Below are 13,913 nucleotides of genomic sequence, written 5' to 3' on the forward strand. Positions count from 1 at the left end.
CTAGAAGAGGGGGATGTCGACTGCCCATCGCTGGCAGCCCGACAGCTGAGATCCTGGGAAGGCAATGCCACACTGCCAAAGAGGGAAGGCAGCCCCAAACAGGAACACTTTATTTGCTGTACACTCAAAGGTCATGTCATGCGTTCACACCAGTCCACAGCCTCCTAGGGCCACTGCCTGTGCCCTCGTGCCTGCTCAGAGTCAACTGTGGCTCTGCTGCTGTCGCTGCACATTGTCGTCTTCCTCCTGGCCCTCTGGTGGTGGCGGGGGTGGCTCCTCCTGCCCTGAAGAGGATGTCAGGAGCTCCCCAGTGGATCCTGCCAGGCGGAAGACCACGGGGATCTGGGCCAGGGCTGGGTTGGTCTCCTGCAGGCCTTGGATCCACTTGGCCAGCGTCGTCTGGTCGTGGGCACCTGTCATGCACATGGCAAAGATGGGGCCTTCCTCCACTGTTGGGAAAGAGGGGCTCTCAGTTTGTGCGGTGGGGGCTGGAGTAGGTCCCCCATGCCCGCACCCCTTTGAGACCCTTTAAGCTCCCTTTCACTGCCTTGTGCTTCTAAACCTTTGCACAAGCTCTGCCTGGACTGCCCATTCAGTTTGCCTGGGTGATGCCTCCTGGTTCTTCCAGATTCTTCCAGGAAGCCCTCTTGACCCCCCCACTCCAGGCTGGGTGGCATGCTCCTACCCCAAACTCGCAAAACTATAACTTGCCTGTTCCCCTGCTGACCCGAGGGATCGGGTCTGTCCTGGTCACACCCAGTAGCCAGTAGCCCGCACACAGGTGCTCCATACATGTGTAAAGGAGGGGGAAATGACCAAGGGATGACAGGCAGGGTGGCCTCAGGCTTGGAGCTCTTGGAGCACATGAGTTGTATGTGTCTGTGTGTGTGAAGTGAGCTATGTCTCAGCCTGGGCTCCACCCCTGGACCCCAGAGGCCACACCTCATCCTGTGTGGTGTTTGGGGTCCTCCGCATGCTGGTTTTTACCTTCGTCGATGTCAAACTCATAGTCATCCCAGCCACTCCTTGCATAGTCCAGGTCTAGCTGCATCGGGTAGTAGAGGTTCCACTCCTCCGGAATCTCCTCCACTTCCTGCCCCAGGAGGAGGTGTAGTCAAGGTCAGAGGCACAGGATTTTGCAGCTGCCTACCCCTGCCCAACCCCTCATATAAGCCCTCGGAGTAGGGCTGGCCTGTGGCTCAGTTGGGAGAGCGTGGTGCTGACAACACCAAGTCAAGGGTTAAGATCCCCTTACCAGTGATCTTTAAAAATAAAAATTAAAAAAATAAGCCCTTGGAGTGGCATCCGCCCACCTCCACCCCTCATCCCCCCATGCACACTCTGGGCCCTCACCCTCTCCTCTGGGGGCAGCAAGTCCGCTCTGAGAATGTGGTAATAGACACACTTGTTACGAAGCCATAGGGAGAAGGGGCCCTCGACAAAGACAGGCCGGGCTGGGTTGTGGTGGGCCAGGGCGGCCTGCTGATCGGGACTCTGGATTCCTGGTGTGGAGACACACGTGCCCTGGCTCAGGATCTCTGTCCAAAGGCCAGGGAGCCCACCCAGCAGGTCCAGGGGGAACCCAGCAGGGGCTAGGACTTCTCAGAGGCCTAGCTGCCCCGTGCATGGGGCCTTACCTACAATGTGGGGCTGGGTGGGATCTGCTGCACCCAGTGAGTCTCTGGGTAAAGGCATCTGCAAGGAAGAGGAGGGGTGGAAGCTTGTGACCCCCAGCCCCTACAGAGGAGCTGGAAGAGAGAGAGATGGAAAGGGGGATCTCTTCGAAGTCTAGGTGGTGCAGGTGATCATTTACCATGTTTTCAACCTTTCTGTATATATTTCTCATAATGAGATGGGGGAAAGAATATTTAAATACAAAGGGTATAAGGGCTGGCCCGTGGCTCACTTGGGAGAGTGTGGTGCTGAAAGCACCAAGTCAAGGGTTAATTATCGGTAATCTTTAAAAAAAAAAAAAAAAAAAGGAAGGAAAGGAAGAAATACAAAGGGTATACATACAAAAAAAAAAAAAAAAAAAAACCATATATATCTGCTTGTAAATGCATAGAACCTCTGTGGAAGAGGAGACATAGAAACAGCCACCTCTGGGGAAGGAGACTGGGTGGCTGAAGGACCAGGGTAGGACAGGAGGACTCTTCACTGTGGGCACTTTTGTGCTGTCTGGCTTTTTTTTTTTTTGCATAACTTTTTTAAAAAAGAAGAAATGAATGAAAAACTACCCTCCCTCTCCATTCTGCTGCAACCCTCAAGGCCAAGTCTCTGTGACCTCTCACCTGGATACCGCAGTCACCTCCTGTCCTCCCCCTCTGTCTTCCTGCCCATCTCCCCATCCAACATCATCCACATGGCTGCCAGAGAGCACTTTGGAAATCGCAGATCTTCCAGAAACAGGACTCTAACCCTGTCCCTCTTCTTAAAACCTCCCCATGGCTCTTCCCATCAATGAACAGGTTCAAAACCAAGCTCTTTAACCCAGCATTCCCCACTCTCTGGACCCCATGCCCTGGCCAAAGGATGCCCTCTTAGCAACTCCAGCGATTCCCAGCTGCCCTCCTAGGCATCCCTCTGCCCAGAATGTTCTTTCCATTTCATACGGTTAAGGTCCTCCCTGAGCCCGGCTCACCCTCACCTCCTCTAGTAAGCCCTCTCTAACCCCTGGCCCCTCTGGGCTCCCACAGCACCCAGGGCTTCTCCATCTCAGAACCAGTGGCTCTGAAAGAAACTTATCTGAGGTCAGCCTCTAAGACCAGATGACAAGTGCTGTGAGGGGCTTTCTTCGGGTCCTCCATGTGGCCTGGCATAAGTGGGGACCCCCCTAGGACAACAGGGCTGGGGTGTTACTCCACTCAGTTATTCAACAAATCACTGCTGAGCACCAGCTCTGCCAAACCCTGCACTGGGCCTTGGGAGACATGAGGGAAACTGAGTCACAGTGAACCAAACACAGCATGGGGAAGGGGTGGCACCTTGGCCATGGTGGTCAGGAGGGGCATCCTGAGGAAGAAACAGTGGAGCTGAGACCTGAAGAACATGAAGTCCCTGGGGAATTGTGTTCTTGGCAGAGGGAACACAAGGGCCTGAGGTGGGAATTGGTATGGAACACTCAAGGAACAGAAAGGACAGCAGATGCCTAGCATGTACTGAGCATGGGCAGAGGGGTGGGAGCAGAGCCAGGGGTTGCTATGGTCTGAATGCCTGTGTCCTCCCCAAATGCATATGCTGAAACCTACCTTCGATGCAATAGTATCAAGTGGAATTGGGTAGAGCGTGGTGCTGATAACGCTAAGGTTCAGGGTTCAATCCCTGTACCAACCAGCCACAAAAAAAGAGGGAAAAAAGTGGGGCCTTTGGGAGGTGATTAGGTCATAGGGGTGGAGCCCTCATGGATGAGATTAGTGCCCCTATAAAACAGGCATGAGGGAGCTGTTCACCCCTTCCACCATGTGAGGACACAGAGAGAAGGTGACATCTTTGAGCAGAGGGTGGGCCCTCACCAGACACTAAATCTATTGGTGCCTTGATCTTGGACTTCCCAGCCTCTGAACTGTGAGCAATAAACCTATTGTTTACAAATGACCCAGTCTAGGGTATTTTATCATAGTAGCCCAAACAGACTGACACAGAGGCCAAGCTGTGCCCAGGAAAAGGCTATGGGAAGGAATCTGGACTGGTTTTACCCAATCACTCTGAGTGAGTAAAGGGGAGTGATGATGGGGCCCAGCCAGGGTGATGGCCAAGGGTGTGGACAGAAGTGGATACCTGGTAGATGGTGACCCTGGCACTGAGGTCGGGCTCCATGTGCCGCAGCCCCAACTTGGCCAGGTCCACAGGGTCCTGGGGTAGTTCCTGGGGCACGGGAAAGGGGTTGATGTTCTTGAAGCGGGGGAGCCACAGCTTCATGCGCAGGTACTTGAGCATGGGGTAGCTTTTGCGTCCAAATATCTGAATCAGCAGGAACTCCGTCTCCTTGTTGGGTATCACCCCTGTGCCAGGCAGATGCAGGCAGAACCTCAGGGAGGGAGGTGGAGGAGGGAAGGGAAGTGGGGAGACAGAGGAAAATTGAAGTCAGGGAATTGACAGCAGAGAGGGGAGATAGAATCAGACTAGAAAGAGAAAGTCAGGGCTGGTCAGTTAACTCACTTGGGTAGAGCATGGTGCTGATAACACCAAGTCAAGGGTTCCAATCCGGACCACCTCCCCACCCCCCCCAAAAAAAAAGAAAGGAAGGGAAAGTCATAGGGAGGCAGGAAAGAGATCAGAGATGAAAGAGATTGAGAGAGGGAGAGGAAAAAGATGGAAGGAGAAAGAAAGGAGTGGAGCCACGGAGCAATGGAGGGGCCAAGCCCCAGGAGTGGGAGGCTGCCCTCTGGCCTCACCGTGGTTCTCCATCTGCTCCAGGACAGCGATGCCGCACTCCTGCTGCCGTGGGTAGTGGATAAAGATGCGCTGGATGACGTTGCGAGGCCGGAAGACCTCCTTGGGGAAGACGTCGAGCAGCCGATTGTAGATGGCCAGGTCCCGCTCGACGCCGTATTCCCGCATCTTGCGCAGGGCCAGGTAGATGAAGTCAACGTGGCCCCGCTTGTGCACGTTGTGCTGCTCGAAGTTCTGCACGGTGCGCACGAAGCTCGCCTTGTCCCGCTCCCCACCCGGCGCCTGCCTGAACAGCTCTTCGTGGAGCGCCAGGGCCTTGACAGGCCTCCGCCGGGACTCAGGTGGCCGTGGAACCAGCGACCATTTGGATTTGTGGGCCGCAGCGCTGCAGTGAAGGCCCTGTGGGGCCTGGGGAAGCACCTGGGGACAGAGGACCACTGCTGGAGTCTGGCATCTGCCAGTGTCCCTGGGGGGTTGCTGGGCTGGCTCTTTCCTGGGAGAGGTGCCAGCGGCATCCCGGAGGGCCTCGGAGGAAGTGTGGTACTGTGGTTACAAACCCAAGATTAGGCACCGTTGCAAAGTGTGATAAAACGCGACACTGGCATGGCTGGGAGGGGAGGAGTGGCACTCTGCCATTGCTGGGAGGAGTTGGTAAAACCTCCAGGGAGACAACTGGGTAATATTCACCGTGATAACAAATGCAACCTTTGACACAGGAACCCTGCATCTGGGATATTTAAATCTGACAGCTATGAGTACATCAGTGCCAAATGACTTTTGTACAAAGGTATCCCTAGTAGCAGTGAAGATGGCCCAAATATGCATCAGCAAGGAAGTGGTTAAGTAAATGGCGATGAACTTGGACAAAGAGTACCTGCCCCTGTAAAACACACTGCAGAGGGTCTTGCCTTGTGACCTGGAATGAGCTCCAATGTTAAATAAATATTAAATAATAATAATATTAAATAAATATTATTTATTTATTTTTGTTTGTTTGTTGGCAGCTGGCCAGTACAGGGATCAAACCCTGGATCAAGGTATATTATTAAATAAAAAAAAGCAAGGTGTGAAACAGTATATAGATTACGTTCCCATTTGTTAAAAAAAAAAAAAAAACCCACAAAACTACCAAAAAACACATATATATAGTTAATCCTCATTATTTATGAATTTTACGTCTGCAAATTTGCTCACTTGCTAAAATTTATTTACAACCCCCAAATCAATACTCATGGATGCTTTCCCGGTCATTCGAAGACCCACACAGTAAGGGGAACCATTTGTCACCCAATGTTTATATTCCTAGCTGAAGCTGAACAAGGGATGCTCTGCTTTCTTGGTTTCTGCTCTCATGCTATAAACACGTGCCTTTTTCTGTTGTTTATTTAGTGCAGGTCTTTTGCCTTATTTTATTGGTGACTTCGCTGTTCACAATGGCTCCAGGGGCTGGCTGGTTAGGTCAGCTGGTTAGAGCACAGTGTTATAACACCAAGGTCAAGGGTTCGGATTCCCATACCAGCCAGCTGCCAAAAATAAAATAAAATAAAATGGTCCTCAAGCATAGTGTGGAAGCGCTTTCTAGTTTTCCTAAGTGCAAGGCTGTGATGTGCTCTATGGAGAAAATACATGTGGTAGACCAGCTTTGTTCAGGCATGTGTTATAGTGCTATTAGCTGTGAGTTCAATGTCAAAATATACATTATGTAAGGTATCTTTACACAGAAACACACATAAAGCAAGGTTATGTATTGATCAGTTAATGAAAATGTTATAACCAGATGCTCACAGGAACCTAACCTTGTATTTCCCTAGGAGTAAAGGTTCAGTGTTTGCTAATTCAGTGTATGTGGTGACTTTACAGAATAGAACTACTGCAAATAATGACAATTGACTGTGTATGTGTATATATATATGCATGTATGTATATGTATGTGTGTATATACACACATACATATATATTTTGCTTATAGGAAATTCTGAGTTAAAAAAAGGAAATGCAGGTTTTGGAGTCAGCAGGCGTCTCAGTTGATTGTCCTTAACCAGGTGACACCCATGTCCCACTTTACTACGCAGGCTCAGTTTCCCCATATGTTGTGATGGTGCCTCCCTTGGAACAAGGAGATCTTGATTCCCAGAATAAGGAGCGCATACTGCTGGGAGCATGCCAGATCCCTCCAGAACAGAAGTCCTTAACCACCACCCCTCCACCCCACCCCCAACCCACCAGTGGGCCAAATCCAGCCAGCTGCCTGCTTTTGCTAATAAAGTTTTATTGAAACACAGCATGCTCATTCACTATTATGGCCTGGGGCTATTTTTGTGCTACAGTGTAGCACAAAGTCACTGTGAGTACAGTAGTCCCCCCTTATCAATGGGGATGCCTGAAACTGCGGAAAGTACCGCAGCCTACACTATTTTCAATGTGATAACCGATGGCTACTAAGTGACTAGCAGGCAGGTGGCATAGACAGCATGGATACGCTGGACAAAGGGATGATTCAATATCCCAGTCACGATGGAGGAGGATGGTACAAGATTTTATCACATTACTCAAAACGGCATGCAATTTACAACCTATGAATTGTTTATTTCTGGAATTTTCCATTTAATATTTTTGGACCATGGTTGACCTAGGGTAACTGAAACCACAGAAAGCAAAACCTTTTTCAGGGGGGACTACTGTTGATGAGACAGACACCATGTGCCCACAAAGCCAGAAATACTATCTGACTCTTTATGACAAAGTTTGCTGACCCCTGCACTAGATGGTACAATAGCAAAATTTTTCTTTTTCTTATTTTGGTAGCTGGCTGGCAGGGGATCCGAACCCTTGACTGTGGTATTATTAGCATCACCCTCTAACCAAGTGAGCTAATGAGCCAGCTCTATAAATTTCTTATTTTAATTGAAATTGACTGTTAAATTAGAATAGTTATATATAAGGCATCTTTAAAAATATATAGTTCATAAAGGCCAATATTTACTGAATTTTCTTCCATTCCAGGCACCGTTGAGCACTTTTTAAGCATGAGGCTCATTAAATCTTCACAACTTCCTTGTGAGGGAGAGCTCGTACAGTGCCCATTGTACAGAAGAGGACACTGAGGCCCAGGGAGAGAAAGCGGGATGCCCAGTGTCACACAGCTGCAAAGCAGCAGGGTAAGATTGGAGTCGGTGCTCTCAGTCCCTCTCTCTATTCTGTGCCATCAACAGTCATCCCAAGTCATGCTTAGGTAAGGTGATGTTAAAAAAAAGACATTCATTTAATATGAATTTCAGCCAACTAATACTATAGATGATATATGCATAGGGCAAAGATCAGAAAGGAAACTCTAGAATGCCCAACAACGAGCAAACCCCACAGACAAAATAATGTAAGTGAAACACACAGTAGAGCACAGAGTTACCATCACCACCGTTACTGTTATCTACAGCTGCTGATCTGGAAGGAAGTTCTGATTTTCTTTTTTTTTGGCAGCTGGCCAATATGGGGATCCAAACCCTTGACCTTGGTGTTATAACACCACGCTCCAACCAACTGATCAAACCGGCCAGGCGGAAGTTCAATTTTCTGCTCCCATCTTTACAAGAATATGCAGGAGCTACCCATGGTCACCACTCAAATCCACTTACTCATATGTCCTTATTTTCAAAGTCAACCCCCTCACCCATGTGGGCACTAGCACCTTTTAAAATAAATTAGGGACCTTCAACAGGCCCTCAGAGCGACAGGCCAGCCCAGACACACCAAACTGGCTTCACTGGGTAGATTCTGAAGAGACTGGGAGCAAATTCCAAGACCTTCCTCCCCCCACGCCATGACTGCCCTGCTGGCACTTACCTGAGAGAAGGGGGCTCCCATGAGGGCAGCCCCACAGACACCTCCCCAGCCCCTAACAAGGCCTCGGGCCAGCAGGATGGCCTGGACCCAGCTCATGCCTCTGTTTGTTGGACAACCACCTGGCCAAGAGAGAAGAAACAGCATCAGCCTTGCACACCACCCACTACCAGAGACAAGACCTCCTCCTAGCAGAGGGCACATTCCAGACTGCATGGCTAACATACCAGCCCCAGTGGTTTTCTCACCCACAACATAGGTTTAGATGACTGTTACAATGCAGGGTCTCTGTTCTGCTAAGCCAAACCCTTCACTATCCTCAGGAATTTGTTCCTATAATAGCCACCCCCTACTGGATCATTTTTTGTGTGTGTGGCTGGATCTGAACACTTGACCTGGCTGTATCAGCACCACGCTCTAACCAAGTGAACTAACCGACCAGCCCCCTTTTTTTTGTTTGTTTTTTTATGTTTTATTTACATCCCATACAGTTTATCCCTTTAAAGTGTAAATTTAATGGGTTTTTTTTTAGTATATCCGCAGAGTTATGCATCCATCACTGCTGTCTAATCTTAGAACATTTTGGCCACCCCAAAAAGAAGTGCTGTACCCATTACCAGTTACTGTCCATTTTCCCTATCCCCAACCCTAGGCAACAACTAATCTACTGTCTCTGGATTTACCTACTCTGGGCATTTCATATAAATGGAATCCCATGATATGTGCTCTTTTGTGACTGGATTCTTTCACTTGACATGTTTTCAAGATTCATCCATGTTGTAGCATGTTATCAGAACTTCACTTCTTTTAATTGCCAAAAAATATTCCACTGTGTGGGTATAACCATGTTTTATTTATCCACTCATCAACTGATGAAAATTTGGGGTTGTTTTCAGGTTTTTTTTGTGTTTTTTGGGTGGCTGGCCGATATAGGGATCAAACCCTGGATCTTGGTGTTATAAGCATGACGCTCTAACCAACTGAGCAACCGACCAGCCTGTTTTCACTTTTTGACTGTTGTAACTATTCCTGCTATGAACATTCGTTGTGTAGAAATTTTCTGTGAACACATGTTTATACTTCTCTTGGGTATATACTTAGAAGTCGAATTGCTTGGACATATGGTAACTCTATGTTTAACATTTTGAAGAACTGCCAAACTGTTTTCCAGGGTAGCTGCACCATTTTACATTCCCATGTATAAGGTTTCCACTTTCTTTTTTCTTTTTTTTTTTTGCGGCTGGTACAGGGATCCGAACCCTTGACCTTAGTGTTATAGTACCATGCTCTAACTAACTGAGCTAACTGGCCAGCCTCTAAGGATTCCAATCTCTATAAGCAATGTATAAGGAATTTCTCCACATCCCTCATCAACATTTGTTTTGTGTCTTTTTTTTTTTTTTTTTTTTTGCAGCTGGCTGGTATAGGAATCCAAACCCTTGACCTTGGTGTTAAAAGGTGGTACTCTAACCAACTGAGCTAACCAGACAGCCAACTATTTTGTGTCTTTTTGATTATAGATATCCTAGTGGGTATAAAGTGGTATCTTGTGGTTTGGATTTACATTTCCTTAATGATCAATGATGTTAAGCATCCTGTCATGCACTTATTGGCCATTATATATCTTTTTTGGATAAATATTTATTAGATTCTTTCTCCATTTTAAAAATTGGGTTATCAGGGCCGGCCCCATGGCGCACTCGGGAGAGTGCAGCGCTTGGGAGCGCAGCAGCGCTCCCGCCGCCGCGGGTTCGGATCCTATATAGGAATGGCCGGTGCGCTCACTGGCTGAGCGCGGTGCCGGCGACACCACACCAAGGGTTGCGATCCCCTTACCGGTCACAAAAAGACAAAAAAAAAAAAAATTGGGTTATCTTATTATTTTTAATCTTTTTCTTATTGAGTTGTATATTTGCAAATATTTTCTTATGATTTGCAAATATTTTCTCCCGTTCTGTGGGTTGTCTTTTCACTGTCTTGATGTCATCATTTGTAGCACAAAAGTTTTTTATTTTGACGAAGTCCAATTTATTTAAATTTTTTTTCTTTTGTGGCTGTACTTTTGGTGTTATATCTAAAAAAACCATTACCTGGCCCAAGGGCATGAGGATTTGCTTTTATGTTTTCTTCTAAGAGTTTTACAGTTTTAGTTCTTATATTTAGGTCTATGATCCACTTTGAAGTATTGTGTATGGTGTGAGAAAGGGATTCACCTCATGTAGATAGTCAGTTGTCTTCGTAATCTTTGTTGAAGAGACTATTCTGCCTCCATTTTATCATCTTGGCACCCTTGCTAAAAATCAATCAACTATTAATCTAAGTGCTCATTTCTGGGCTCTAAATTCTATTATGGTCTATATGTCAAGCCTTAAGCCACTACCACACAGTTCTGATTACTGTAGCTTTGTGGTAAGTTTTGAAAAGAGAAAGTGTGAGTCTTCCAACTTAGTTTATTTTCAAGATGATTTTGACTATTCTGGGTCCCTCAAATTGCATGTAAATTTTAGAAATGGCTGACAACTTCTGCAAAAAAGCCAGGGATTGTGTGGAATCTGCAGATCAATTTCAGGATTGTTGGTATCCTAACAATATTGTCATCTGATCCATGAACATGGGATGTCTCTCCACTTATTTAGGTCTTCTTTAATTTCTCTCAACATTTTGTGGTTTTCAGTATACAAGTCTTATACTTCTTTTGCTAAATTTATTCTTAAGTATTTTATTCTTTATGAAGCTCTTATATATGGAATTGTTTCTTAATTTCATTTTTGCATGGTTCATTGATAGTGTATGGAAATAAAATTTATTTGTATATGTTTATCTTTTTTTTTTTTTTGGTGGTTGGCCAGTATAGGTATATGTTTATCTTGTATCCTACACACTTGCTGAACTTGTTTATTAGTTCTAATAGTTTTTTATTGGATTCCTTGGGATTTATATACACAAGATGATGTCATCTGCAAGTAGAGATAGTTTTACCTCTTCCTTTCCAGTCTGGATACCTTTTTTTTCTTTTTATTGCCTAAGTGCCCCATCTGGAACCTACAGTACAATGCTGAATAGAAGTGATGGGAGTGGACATCCCTGTTTTGTTCCTGATCTTAAGGGAAAAGCATACAGTCTTTCTCCAATAAGTATGATCCGAACCCTTGATTTTGATGCTACCAGCACCACACTCTCCCAAGTGATCACTCCCCAATTTGATTGCTGCTTCAACCACTGACTGATATGACTCTTGTAAAGGACCCTTGTGTGTTCAACACCTTTCCAAAGCCAGTGGTTACTTCTCGGGTCTCATCTTGCTCGATTTCTCAGAAGCATCTGACATAGATAAGTGTCTCTGCACACATTGTGCCCTGCCCCCAGCTTCCTTAACACTCCTGAGTTTCTTCCTCGCACCTAACCTCTGTTTCTCAGCCAATCAGCAAGACCTGCTTCCTTCTCTAAAGTTTGCAGCTTCCCTGGTGGTCTAGTGGTTAGGATTCGGTGCTCTCTCTAAAGTTTGCAATGTTTGCAAACTTGAATGTGCAGACAGATCACCTGGGATCTTGTTAAAAATGCAGATTCTGATTCTGCAAGTCTGGGGTGGAACAAAATTCTGCACATCCACCAAGTTTCCCAGTAATGTTGCTCCTGGTCTGGAGACATTTTGAGAAATGAAGCTGCAAAGAGTTCCACATTCTGGATGTCTGTCTGCTACCCTGAGGTGTCATTCAATTTGTTTCTCTCTTCTCTGTATTTCTTGTATGCAACTCTAGCGGTTCTTAAACTTAGCTCATATTGAAATCATCTAAGAAGATTTTAAAAGTCCCAATGCCCAGACCATACCCCAGATATATTGTCAGAATATCTGGAGGTGGGGCTCAGGCATCAGCATTTTAAAGCACTTGAATGACTCTAATACATAGCTCAGACTAAACCTTAATCTAAACCTTCAGTACTTAAGGTGTGCTCCAGGGACTGGCAGTGTCAGCACCACCTGGGCGCTTAATAGAAATGTAAAATCTGGCTGCTGGCTGATTAGCTCAGTTGGTTAGAACATGGCGTTGACAACATCAAGGTCAAGGATTTGGATCCCCGTACCTGCCAGCTGCCAAAAAAAGAAATGCAAAATCTTGGTCCTAGACCTACTGAATCAAAATCTGCATTTTAACACATATAGAAGACACCTGGGACCCTTGTTAAAGTCTGAAAAATGATGATCTATGTGATGATTGGCTCCCAAATGTTCATCTCCAGTCCTGATCTCCAGCTTCCACACCTAGCTGCCACTTTGGCATACATCCAGCCATCTCAAACTCAATTTGCTCCATACTGGTATCCCTGCTTAAACTTCTTCCTCTCCATCCTAGCCAATGGTACCATCATTCCTAGGCATTCAGGCCACAAACCTAAGAATCCTTTCTGAGTTCACTACGTCCTCACTCCCCCTATTCAATCCATCAACTAGTCCTGATGACTACTTCCAAACCCATCCCATGTGTACCCTTTTCTCTCCATCTGCAGGGCACCACCCCAATCAATGACCTCTTTCCTGTGTACCTACCCAGCCTCCCACTTCTGCCATTACCTGCCTTCAGTCAGTTCTTCCCACCGTGGCCACAGGGAGCTTTTAAAAATGTAAACTAGCCGGTTAGCACACTTGTTTACAGCGCTGCTTTGTAGCACGAAGGTCAAGTGTTCCGATCCTCACACAGGCCAACCACAAAAACAAAAAACATAAAAATGTAAACTAAACTCAGTGCTCTCTGCCTAAAAACTCTAATAGTATAAATCACACTTAAAGTAAAATCAGACAAGGTGTACTCCTCCAAACAACTCCTATCATTGGCAGCTCCAACTACACTGTCTCTGAAACAAGCCAAGTTTATTCCAGTCTCAGAACCTTTGCACCGCTTTTCCCTCTGTCTGGAACCTTCCTTCTCCAGGTCTCCCACTGCTGTCTCTGGTCATTCATGTCTCTATTCAAATGAGAGGTCTTCTCTGACCGTCCCTCCTCTTCCCATTCTAAAAGATCCCATCACCCTGATTACTGTATTTTTAGCATCTATCAATATCTGAAATCGCCTGTTTTGTGATTAACTGGCTCCCCCAGGAGATGGGGGATTTTTGCCTGTCTTCCTCATCGTTGTGTCTCCAGCACCCAGGACAGTATCTGGCGTATGGTAGATACATACCCAACAAGTATTAACTGAATGGGAATAAGCGCTAAATTTCTACAAAACATCTACAAAGCTGAACCCAGGATTCTGGGTCCCTTGGGAGAAATAGGCAGACGCGAGCTCCAATTCCCGCCTCGCTGCCAACTAGAGGTGTGACCTCGGGCGAGGGCTTTAACCCTCTGAGTCGGTTGTCTCATCTGCAAAATGGGTGATGAGAGGAGTGAGGCGGCGGTCAGCCTTTCCCGGCACGTCCCCGCCCCGCACCCCGAAAGGTCATGGCGTCCTGGCCCTGCAGCCGGGTACCTCTGGGGCTGCCCTCTTGTGCTGCCCTACCCAGAATGGGCCGCCCCGGGGCGCTGCAGATTGTGTTCGCCTTCCCACGAGCGACCTACCTAATCACACGGCCGGCAGCAGACTCCAGACCGGATCCGTCTTGCCGCTGGGCGCCGCCATGTTGGCCCAGAGAGCTTCCGGGTTACGGGCCGCCAGGGAGAAGGCAAATTGGGAAGCCGGTTTAGATAG

At 46.9% G+C, this 13,913-nt stretch overlaps 1 protein-coding gene across 5 annotated transcripts; it reads right to left on the minus strand.

Moving 5' to 3' along the window:
- Positions 1-84: 84 nt before the first annotated feature.
- On the minus strand, positions 85-13,891 carry ECSIT (ECSIT signaling integrator). 5 transcript variants are annotated; one of them, XM_063111158.1, is made up of 9 exons: positions 13,784-13,869; positions 12,800-12,917; positions 8,233-8,351; positions 4,395-4,812; positions 3,778-4,001; positions 1,638-1,695; positions 1,354-1,502; positions 988-1,093; positions 85-449 (listed from the first exon to the last, which is right to left on the minus strand). In XM_063111158.1, exons 3-9 carry the CDS (start codon positions 8,326-8,328, stop codon positions 202-204), a joined length of 1,299 nt encoding a protein of 432 aa, XP_062967228.1. In that variant the 5' UTR covers positions 8,329-8,351; positions 12,800-12,917; positions 13,784-13,869; the 3' UTR covers positions 85-201. The 5 variants fall into 5 exon arrangements, with proteins under 5 accessions (XP_062967228.1, XP_062967229.1, XP_062967227.1 ...); XM_063111159.1 differs by lacking the exon at positions 12,800-12,917 and having other exon boundaries at positions 85-413; positions 13,784-13,891; XM_063111157.1 differs by lacking the exon at positions 12,800-12,917 and having other exon boundaries at positions 13,784-13,891.
- Positions 13,892-13,913: the final 22 nt, after the last annotated feature.

The sequence above is a fragment of the Cynocephalus volans genome, chromosome 10, assembly GCF_027409185.1.
Source record: "Cynocephalus volans isolate mCynVol1 chromosome 10, mCynVol1.pri, whole genome shotgun sequence".
Taxonomy (NCBI): domain Eukaryota; kingdom Metazoa; phylum Chordata; class Mammalia; order Dermoptera; family Cynocephalidae; genus Cynocephalus; species Cynocephalus volans.

What these genes read in the sequence shown, in the direction of transcription:
- ECSIT (XM_063111157.1), bottom strand. Translation starts at nt 8,328, where the DNA reads ATGAGCTGGGTCCAGGCCATCCTGCTGGCCCGAGGCCTTGTTAGGGGC. An exon ending in TGGGAGCCCCCTTCTCTCAG is followed by an intron (nt 4,813 to 8,232) that starts GTAAGTGCCAGC and finishes CTCTGTCCCCAG; the next exon opens with GTGCTTCCCCAGGCCCCACA. An exon ending in GGAGCAGATGGAGAACCACG is followed by an intron (nt 4,002 to 4,394) that starts GTGAGGCCAGAG and finishes TGCCTGGCACAG; the next exon opens with GGGTGATACCCAACAAGGAG.